Source organism: Myzus persicae, unplaced genomic scaffold (assembly GCF_001856785.1).
Source record: "Myzus persicae strain clone G006 unplaced genomic scaffold, MPER_G0061.0, whole genome shotgun sequence".
NCBI lineage: Eukaryota > Metazoa > Arthropoda > Insecta > Hemiptera > Aphididae > Myzus > Myzus persicae.
Window position 1 is genome coordinate 106,480 of NW_019103184.1, and position 11,858 is coordinate 118,337.

General features: G+C 29.2%; 1 protein-coding gene across 5 annotated transcripts in view; it reads right to left on the reverse strand.

The window, feature by feature from the left end:
- The window catches only part of LOC111033951 (zinc finger protein 709-like), an 18,148-nt gene extending 6,290 nt beyond the window's left edge, over positions 1-11,858 (reverse strand). Inside the window, exons 1-6 of one of the 5 annotated variants that reach the window (XM_022314925.1) lie at positions 11,695-11,858; positions 11,066-11,216; positions 6,464-6,592; positions 5,845-5,979; positions 2,882-3,010; positions 2,242-2,388 (exon numbers count right to left, since the gene is read on the reverse strand). In XM_022314925.1, coding sequence (XP_022170617.1) covers positions 2,242-2,388; positions 2,882-3,010; positions 5,845-5,979; positions 6,464-6,592 — 540 coding nt within the window. In that variant the 5' untranslated portion in view covers positions 11,066-11,216; positions 11,695-11,858. Of the gene's footprint in view, positions 1-2,241; positions 2,389-2,881; positions 3,011-3,211; positions 4,341-5,844; positions 5,980-6,463; positions 6,593-11,065 lie in introns of those variants that run through there. The other 4 variants (XM_022314924.1, XM_022314923.1, XM_022314927.1 and 1 more) reach the window with 4 other exon arrangements.

Below are 11,858 nucleotides of genomic sequence, written 5' to 3' on the forward strand. Positions count from 1 at the left end.
TAACTATTTAAATAATATCCAATGCTATCAGTGTGGAGGAAATCATTACGCACGCGACTGTAATCTACGACGAAATAATAATGCGCGACCACCCAACAATAATTTTACGCGACCGTCTAACACTCAAAATAACCAACTAATTATAATACTCCAGGAACTGTCACTTGTACATATTGTAAACTGAATGGACATGACATCTCCACATGTTACAAAAAGCAAAATAATGATCGTAATGCTTCGGGAAACTTGCCAAGATCGGGCGAGACAAGTGGTGCTCGACCGATAAATTTAATAGCCACTGTAGAGATGGGATATTTTGACAAAAGGGGAAGATTAATGAACCTGGAAGAAACACACGATAAAATATGTCATAAAAAGCATAAGTTAACACATGCTCATGATCCTCGCACAGACGTTATTTATACGAAGTGTATTATATTTGACTATGTGATCAGGAAATATAAATACGAGAATTTGGCTCAACATTTTAAAAAATATACCTCATAATAATAATAAAAAAAAAATAATAAACAAATAAATAAATAAATATAAAATAATAATCAGTATAATAACATTTATCTCATAGGATACGATAAACATGGATAGAGCAAATCAATTGTTACAACAAATTAATATAAACTTCGCAACACAAATACATATAAATCCAGAACAAGGGGAATGGTTTAATTTTACGGAGTGTTTCGATATACACATAATAACTGCAAATAATTCTATCTTAATGCCATATGAGAATACAGAGATTCGAGAAATAATGACAAATATAAAAAGATTTTTAATTGACATGGTAATTGATCGAGATTTAACAAACCCAATTTGTATGGATTTAGCTAGGTATATAAATAAAATACCCAATGCCTCAGATTTATTATATTATTATCGATAAATTGTTTAACATCATTTTGCTTAAGTACATACACTGTAAAGTTGTCGAGTGGTGTGGATATGCAAACGATTAAAAAAATAAATTATAAATACCATGTGCTATTACAATATACTGGACATAACTGAGACATAACTTATATTGTAAGGTTTAAAGTTTAGAAATGTTTAGTTTAAGTTTAAAATGTATTATTGGATTGTTTATTATTATTAAAAAAAAAATGTATGAATACTTATAAATTATTATGCTAACTAACCAATTAAGAATAAGATTATTTTTATTGTATTTAATGAAAACAATTTGTTGTAAACTAACACAAATTTTATAATAACTAATCAAATATTTTAAATGTATCTAAATAAATAATAACTGATCTAGTCAACTAAATATGAATGTTCTAGTCAACTAAGTTAGTCAATTTTATATATAATTATTCATGTAATTGTCACTGTAAAAACAAATTATTAACCTTTATGTAAACAATAATTTTTAAGATTTTGTAGTTCTACAAAAAGTAGCCCTACAAAACCTTTTTTTTAGTGGGGAGGTGTAGCGAGCTGTGACTATGTTTAAATATTATAAATAATATCATCTACGTATCTAAAAATCTTTTATGTGTCCGTGAAGTTTCACCCCCCTCCCCCTTCCCCGGTGAGTTGAATTAAGCAAATTAGTTTTTGACATTTTAAAATCGGTCTTTAAACATCGAACAATGAAACAAAAATGCAAGAGCAGTTGCTCTCTCTACCCCACCAAGATCAATTAACTTGAAAATTATTTAATAGTTATGCAAATTGACTTTCAGAATTTTTTATGTAACTTCCCAGTTCGATATAAAAAAATAAGATGGTGGACAGGCAGACGTTGAACGGGGGTGTAGGTACTCGTACCTACAGGTTGTATCTGTGTGTTATACTGTTATCCCCTTGCTTAAAACAATTCTATAATTAATCCTAAGCTTGTTAAGAGAAATCTCACCCGCATGTCTTAGTGTTACAAATGCGCAACATCAGTAGTTTTACCTAGGTATCTTTTACAAGGTAACAACATATTCTTGTGTTTGTTACAAGTGTTTTTCCGATATTTTAATTTTTAAGTGAGTTATAAAACAGTACAATCTAAAAATATGTACTCATAACTCGCTTCAAAATTAAAATATACAAAAACCACGGAATATGTTGTTACCTAAAATTTTGAAAATGGTCTCATATTATTATTAAAATTAACGAAGCTAAATGAGAACAGCTGAATTGCTATTTTACCCACTCGGAAGACGGTGGCAATACATGAATAAGGGTGAGACGTCCGCATAACTTATAAGTTACAACATAACTTCTTACATTCATTGTATCCTGTGGTATGTTTCCAACAATCATCGACATTAGTTGTGTAGTATTATGACAATATTCAAATATAGGGTACACATCTTCTACTTGATTGATACAATTTTCACAAATTTTCAGTGATAGTTGATCAGCAGGAGACACCTAAAAATAAAAAAGCAATCACATAACATAAGGTAGAAACATGACCACTCTAGAAACGAGATTATAAGTACCCAGCGGAGTACTTGAGATAATTTTTCAGGAGAGGGGGTACAATACGAAAATCTCTCAACTGTTACAATATAAGGAAATTTGAATACAATAGTTTATTATTTTTATTTGGTTAGGGTTTTAGACACTGGTTCAAACTTGTAGAACTCATAATACTCATAGGTAATAATGGAATTTAACTTATAATTACAGCTTCCGCAAAACAGTAAAAAAAAAAAACAATTATCGTGGGGGGATGCCCCTATTTCCCTCCACAAATACGCCACTATAAGTATCTATCAGTTTTTAGCAAAACTAACAAAGATATTGAGCTAAAAATGTTTATCAAAATTAATGTATATTAAATAATAGTATCATTTTATAGGTACGTAATAGGTATATTAACACCGATACTTTACAATGATATGTTATTTGATAAAATTACTTTGAAAGTTAAAAATGAGTTAATCTTATCAGCTAAGTTCGCCGAAATATCATCAAGTTGATTGTAAATATGCAACAGGCCAGGATTTCCACAGATACGACAAAGTTGCAGCATCCTTTCTTGAAAGGTCTGTAAACAAACAGTGGATTCAAAAATGCATAGGTATTAAATGTTATTATTAACTAGGTACTATAATTATTGTTTTAATTTTAATTGTAATATTTGATAAATAATAATTTGTAGTTAGAATCTAACTAATAATAATAAAAAAACTACTTAGGAGTTAGGAGTAAGGACACGTATTCAATTATTAGATCAAATGTTACCTACATCCATCGTTTATGCAACATGACTCAAAAGCAATATAGCTCAGATTTTAAAGTAGAATAAATAACAAAAAAGCATACATACATTTTTTTAAAAAAATCAAAATATAATAAGTCTATAAAAAGGCTATATAGGTATTATTAGCATTAATGATATCGTTTATCGGTTTGATTGATAAACGAAAACAAACAATCATGATTAATTTTTTTTTTTTTTTAAACAAAATTTTATTTATTACGCTATCTGTTACAATATTGAACAATAAGCTTAATTGATAATAACATAAACAAAAAATAGACAGAAGAGACTGAATGAAGAGACCTCCCATCGGAGGTACTTCAGCATGAATATTAATTTAAATTTAAGGTATTAGTTCTAGCATAATATTAATATTAATAATAGTGATAGTGCAGTGAATACATACTACATAATAGTTATAAGTAAGTATCATGATTAATAACTTTAGTTCGTATTCCGTGTTTGACATACATTTAGAGTTGTAAGTCAGTGGCGTAAAAATATGAGAGGGAGGGGGTTAACCCCCCTGGTATTTTTACACTTTATGTAAAGATGCATACAAATTAATGAATATTTTGATATATTATATACATGTACGTACATATCATTTTTTTTATATAGCACACCTCCCCTCCCATCATCGAAAATATTTGTGTACGCCACTGCTGTAAGTATCTATACTACCATACATAAATAAGAAATGTAGTTTTTCATATCCTATAAATAAAATTAAGTTTTTTTATCAATAAGGCATATAAACATATAAAAATGACACGACCGGAATAATTGGAAAAAAGCAATAAAAAATGTATTTATTTGGAATCAGAATGACATGGAATGTATTTGTGTAACTAAGTTTTAAGTCAAATTTCTTATATAGAAAAACAGAAGAACAATATGATACAAAATCCGAGCCCTAATAATCAATAATAGGTATGTAGAAAACTTAGGTACCAAGAACGTGTAAGTATGTGCTATATCCTATATAGTCCGGATGTCGGACAAACGAATACGAGAATGAGTAATTGCTACAATATTATAAGCATCGAATAATAATATTTATTTTTGATAAAACAAGTTCGGAATCACTCGAGCTAGATAGGTACACCACACCAACATTATTCACTTTTATTATCATACGTTAATAACAGTTCAGTCGTATCTAACCGTTTACATATGTAAATATGTTCTTCAACATCCTTACTATAGATGCCTACATAATATAAATTATAATGTATATCGTATATGTATGATGTATCTAAGTATCTTATATCTACTCAGTGGTGTATTGGCGGGTATACCATACGGGGTCACGGCGGAGGGTTACTGTGTAATTCACTTCTCTAGTTTTTTTAACGTTTACTGACTAAATAAACGATGATACGCGGGTATTCGGCAGTATTACCCCATATATCTATTAGAATTTTCGGTGATGAAAACAACTTGTTCTATAATTATTTGTAATTTTCATTTCTTAGATAATATTTACTACTTAGTACATAATATTTTTAGCTGGTTATCAAAAAATATTTAGAAAACCAACTACCAGTTTCAGATAGTATAATATACTGATATAAATATTATATGTCTAACTCGTTATGCTTGTAAATGTATAATATGTATACATAATTGTATGGGTGTGGCTATTTGGGTATCATAATTACTATAGAAGCAGCCATGCAGGTATAAGCACGGACTTGGTACTATTTATATTTTATAGTCTGTGGTAAAACTGTATAGGTATATATACATAATACTAATATACTTCGCCCGTGTGTAGTTTTGTTTTTTTTTTTCATATTTACAATATATCCCTATAACTTCTCGGAACAATTCTTATCAACACGACGGACAAAAAGGATAGGTTGCAGGTAGCTGGAAATAAGCGAGCCGCCATGAGCCCGTGCCTTGCAGCACAATACATATTGACAATGAATAATTATGATTGTTAATTACTCTACTATAACGCAACATTTTTGAAAACCCTTTATCATTGCTCGGTGAAAATATGAGAAGAACCTCTATTCCAAATCTCAAGTTCGTACGTTGCGTAGTTTTTGAGTTACAGCGATCAGTGACTAGGTGGTATTTGGATTTTAAATGTATAGACTATAGATAGATATACACAATATATTAACGCCGAAGCTCAATTCTGAATCGTTTATTAATAACAATGATTATTAAAATTAATTTCATCATAAAACGTGGATGTGAGAATACGATTCACAAAATTTGGGATCAAATACCTACTCAACATATTTAGTACATATTTAGACAATTTTTGTTTTAAAGGTCATAATATATTTTATTTTATGACTATATTTAAAATGAAAAGTCATTGTGTGGTTTTATTGTTTTTCATTCAGTTAGGTGTTGGAAAATACTTTAGTTCTAATCTGATACTTATTATAAGGTTGTAAGTGTATTCAAGCGAAGCAAGAAAAACATTTTTTTAACTTATATCTTTTAATAAAAACCTAAGATTTAAGAAGGTTAAGAGATAAGTCAAGAAAGCGTATAGTGTATATCCATGAATATTTTTAACAATACACCACTGTATCTGCCTATATATTATTTAATTATAGTATTAACAATCGCCGAACTGGCTAATCCCTTACACTATCTTTTTTTTCCAGTAGTTTGATCATCAACTCGTTGGTATGAATAGCTATTCCCACTATCTGATTCATTGTAATTATTTGATTGACACAAGCATCACAAGCCATTATTGAAAGACGGTCGTTGAGTGATATCTTCAATCCAAATTTAAAAATTAAAAATTATTATTACTTCTATTATTCTTAAAATTAAATAGGTATTATATTAATTATATTAAAACCATTTATTTATAATACATATTAATATATTATAACATCATCGGCGTAACTAGGGGGCTAGAGAGCTTAGCCCCTCTATGTGTGTATTTAGCCCCCTATATAATATATTGTGCTTATTTTATTATTTACATTTTGTTTTTAATGATGAGTTTAAACTTACATTTTATTGTTTATTTTTGATTTTGATTTTGATTTTAGAGGACAGTTACACTTAATGTGATGGTGGGGTTGTGGGGCCCTCCCAAGTTATTTTGAACATAAGTTTTCTAGAACTCTAGCCACTGTAACCATTAAATCCTAGTTACGCCTATGACAACATAATATCAACATAATACAATTTCTTAAAAAAATAAATGAAAACAATACAGGTATTTAATATATTATACAAGTAGGTACGTACATTTATTGGCAACAGTGTGTTAATCTTTTCAGATAAATCCAATGACTGTCCTAATGATCCAAATATATTTATGGAACCAACATCACCACAAATTCGACAAAGTTTTCGAATCTTATCAGTGGATGACATCTATAAATTCAATAATTTTAGCATAGTTAATTTTCCCATTAACATACTTTATTTCAAAAAGTTCAAAAGTATGATTGTTTTTGGAGATTTTTTTTTACATAATTTAAAGACATTATACAAAAAAAAACAAATTTATTTGGATTATTATTTTATATTCTGAAACGAATGTATTGATTTTACAATGTGTTTTATTTTTATTTTTTTTGTGTCCGTCATCACCTTTTGGAGCAGTAGAAGTGCTTTGATTTTCTCCAAGAGCATATTTTCTGGTAGGAAAGGGAATCTAGTTGGTGCATTCGGGAGAGCGAAAATTAAAATTCATAGACACATGAAAATATGTTCGCCGAATATTTGTGTTAGTATTTTCTATACACCATACAATTTTCAAAATATTTTGACTCATGTTGAACTATTAATAGACATATGAAATATTCGATTGTTATTTGTTTTTTTTCGATCAATGTCTATAAAAAAATGATAGCTCGGCCAAAAAGCTTGAAAATATAATACACTGTTCCTTATAAGTTGTTGTCAGAGGAAATTAAAAAAAAGTTGAGAGTAAGTCTACAATAGTTTTTTATGAGCGTCTGAATTTCAAATTTTGACAAAATACGTAAAAATCACGAAAACTTGCAAATTATTTCAACCAGAAGGTCAAATTTAATTTTTATGAGCGTTTAAAGTTGAAATTTTTATGATATGGATATTTACTAGATTTCTTATGTAACTATTTTCTTATTTTGTTATAAATCAAAAACGAAAAACTGTAGATACTTGAAATTTACACCATATGTTTATTTTGTCCATTTATATATTTGATAAAATTCTAAAAATATTTCGATACATTTGAGTTGTTGTAGGGCATTTTCAATTTTCATTTTTTTTAGTTCTTTTCTTATAATGTCAATAATACAATTTTATTGGTTGGGTCAAAAAGTATAAAAATTTAATATAAGACTCTTGATATATTGTTACAATAGCAGTTATCAAAATATTTAAAATACATAGCATGATTTTTTTTTATTAAGATTTAAAGTTCAAATTTGTACAAACATGTATGCTTTACAATAGGGACATTGATATTGGCATCAAATTAAATTTAACAATATCCTAAGAAGATACTTTTTTTTTAATCGTCTTTGTTTTGTCAGAGGCTTTTTTCTTCGTGTTGTAAAGGGTGTTTAATTACAAACATTTTTTTAAAAATCTTAAATTTTTATAGAGAAGGCCTGATGTGAAGTATACAATTTTCTATGAATAATTCATATTGAATCCTAAAAAATATAGAAGCCCGATTTTGTTTTAGACATTTTGAAGTTAAAATGTTGATGAAATCAATGGCATACACATGCGAGGGAAGAGGGGTAAAATTGGGTTCATGTAAACTTCGCCAGTGAAGAAAATCAAGTCACAGAATAAAATTAATATATTGGGCAGATATCAGATATCAGATATCATGTACTATAATATCCCGAAAAATTTTCAAAAATTCATAAAAATAATAATTGTCAGAACAAAGCATCCAAATTGTCATGTATAGGTAATAATGTATTATCATAATAAATAATTGTAATGATCATAAAATATGTATCTAGCAACCTAGGTATGTTATGTTATACTATAATATGTGGAACTGTGAACTTAAATGATGAGATATAATTTGTAGATATTTTGATATCTCAGTCTAATATATATCTATTATCAAAACCATTTATAACGTTCTCTAGCACAATCATTTTGGATTTTTGAGCTCCTTTATTTGAGATATATTATGAAGTTTTACATAAGCACTGGCGGAATTACCATATATCCATTACAGGTAAGAAAACAAAAATGGCAGAGATTACATTGGAGTCATTGGACCTTTTCATTACCTTTTTATTCAACAGGTATTCTGGCGGTTTACAATCGTCCCCAAAATTCTTATTTAACTTAATTTAAAAACCGGAACATTACCAGAACCAATACTTTTACTTTTATGGAAAGGTTTTTTAGGATTAATTTTGGTTTCTTATTTGAAACGGCGTCGTATATGAAGTGACAGTGATGAGTACATTTTTCACTTATTTAGTCGTAAGCAAATAATAAGATATCTGGTTGCAAATTTGAATTGACTCTTCATAATAATTGACGCCAATTGACAATACCAATATTTCATTATAATTTTAAAGAATCGAAAAGGAACTAGTTTTTTTAACAGTAGTAAGTACAAGTATAAAACCAAGACAGGTGACGAAATGTTCATTTTTTAAAAACCGTCAAGTAACTGGAACCGAAATTTTAGTTATTCTAAAAACCGAACCGGAACCGTAAAAATCATCAAGGTTCTAGTTCTTGGGTCGAATCCCCCCCCCCTTAATATTTTTTTCACTGTATGTAATTAAGTAAAAATATCCCCCCCCCCACATTTTTGTGTGTACCTAATATTATATAAGTAATAGTTTTCGAGCAAGGCGATAAAAAATTTTTTGTTACAAATTGATAGGTCTTACCTCTCTCCCACCTTCATAAATTATAGTTCGACTGTTCGAAATGCCCTGTATAAACCCCCTCCATTGGAAATAGCTGTGTACGTTACAGGACGAAATTGTATATTTAAACAAAAATTAACGATAGTTATTTTGGCGTAATTCATAAGTATTCATGCATAAAACTTTTACGTACATAATTATTTTTCGGTTGTCGTACCCCAGCCGTAAATACAGATGGCTGTAGAAATCTCGATTCTATTTTTGTGCTCAGGGCTTATTTATTTTAGATTTTAGGTTTAAATTTGTCATACTATATAATAGTATATTAATATATTATATGCAATAATAATATGATATTTTAAAAATGTTTAGCTATAATATGTTAAGCCCTATAGCCGTATTTAAACCGAATAATGTGTACCGGCGTACCCATCGTATTATTTACATTTTACAGTAAGACAAATAATGAAATAACTATATAATAATAAAATTAGTAACATACTGACATAGGCACACAGACCTGTTCCGCTCGGAATTAAAATAATGATTACAGTGATTTATTATAATCTGTAGGTATTTGAAAAGTTTGTAGGCCCAGCAATTTACTTAAAAGTAATTAATAAAAAAAAAGACAAGAAATGGGACGACTGGCATAGGTGAAACCGATGGGATAACAACTATAAATGCCTCTAACCATAGTTATATTATTATGTATAAAATAATTCAGTACAATAAAATATACTTATATTGAGTTATATAGTATAAACGCACTAGTGCACTACGTGTTTACGTACATTGAAACAAATAATAATTACATAGGTACGAGTGTACGACAATATGCGAGGTTGCCGATGTGCGTTGTCACTGAGCAATAAAATTATATTAGACCGCTAAATGGTTTATTTTTGTATTATAATACCTACTTACGATATAATATAATATATTAATTATTAATATTACCATTGACTATAAATACTATTTATAATCAATAATGCTACTAACTAAATATTACATATTATTATCATACTTATCGTTATCTTTTTGAAGAATACATAGAAAATAAAAATATTCGAGCAATAGCGTTTATTACAAATTTACAAAGATATGCATTTATCTAAGATATGCAGCTAGCATGGGATGGGAGATTTGGATTTTTTTGTATTGTTTCTGTAAAAATACTATGGAATTTTTTTGGAATGTTTTAACTTTTTATAAGTACATAAATGTGGTGGGCAAGTCTTAAAAAGTCAAAGGGGGATAACAACGCATAATCCCCCACATACCTAATTACGCCACTGATAACCAGTTAAATGAATCAACCAGACACCCGTACATCAGGGGCGTCATTTAGGGGAGAGAGAGTAAGGTGTGAAACAGCACCACTAACTTAAAAAAATATTAACAATTGGCTGGCCATTAATACTCCAATGCGCCATACATTATGATTTCATAATATTATATGGGTAAAATGAATAAAAATTTTTTTTTCCAAGTTTTTGTATATTTTTGGTTTATCGGGTTTATCGGCTTTATCAGGTTTATAATCATATACCTTATTTGCCTTTTTTTCAAATAATAGTGAAATGGTTTTAGCTGGTTGCTTTAATTGCTTATAAGCTTATAATTATTTGAATTTCAAGCTATTTAAAAGTTGCATTAGTCGTTCTAAGTTTCAATTAGAATTATAAAAGGGAAGGAAAGAATATTTACATAGGTTTGCATAGGTTACCTACAATTATACATATAAATATTTTTTTTTTCAATGGCTTGGTGAAAATCAAAATTTGTCTGCCTAAAAGTTTGCACACCCAGAAAAAAAACTGAAATAACACCCCTGCCGTCCAGACTATAATATAAATATACGACAGCACTATCAACACAGAGTGATGTACTACAAAAACTATAAAAAAAATATATATAATTGAATAAACTATGCGTTAATGGAACGCGTATACAATTTACCAATAAACAATAAAACCTGATCAATACAGAATATACTTACGGTTGTCTTCAAGAAGTGTTGCCGAAAATTATCAATTATTTGTTATTATTTTAATGTCGTATTGTCGAATTATTATTGTTGAAAATCTGCAAATCGTCCGTTCATCCAATATCTGCGCGAACGATTTTCGTCAGCTGTTCAGTCATAGAAGCTAAAAGAAAAATGAACTGTCACTCGACGGCGGACGGCCGGAAAACAGTGAGAAGGAAATTCCCATGGGCCATGGATAAAAATATAAAATATTAAAATGCTTAATAGTAAATAACTTGGTGTGTCAGCAATATTTTACATTTTGGTCCAGTAAGTGACACGCATGGAATAAAAAATTATTTAGCCATAGCATTTCCGAAAAGCCGAGATTAATTTTCAAGATGATCGACGCCCGGTCCGCTTCGACCTGCCGATGGATGCGTGCGGAGTGCGGCACTCTGAGCCAAATCGTATATTATTATCATAAAGAGTTCAATGGTAACACCACAGAATAATAACACTACGACTACAATAAACTTAACACTAATAATTAACCTAACGATCCAGTGTGACCACTGATCGATACTGCGACAAGATAAACTTTTTAAACATTTTTTTTAAACAATTATTATTAATTTATAAAATTGCATTAGCCATACACAACATTGCCGCTCTGATGGAAATATAGAGCCGGAATGACGGACACAAATACACGATTTACTGCCAGACTGCCCAAGACAATAATTATAATATAATTTTAGTATTTTACCACAGAATAGATTAAATACAACCACGACACTGCACTACTGCAGTGCCCTGCGAT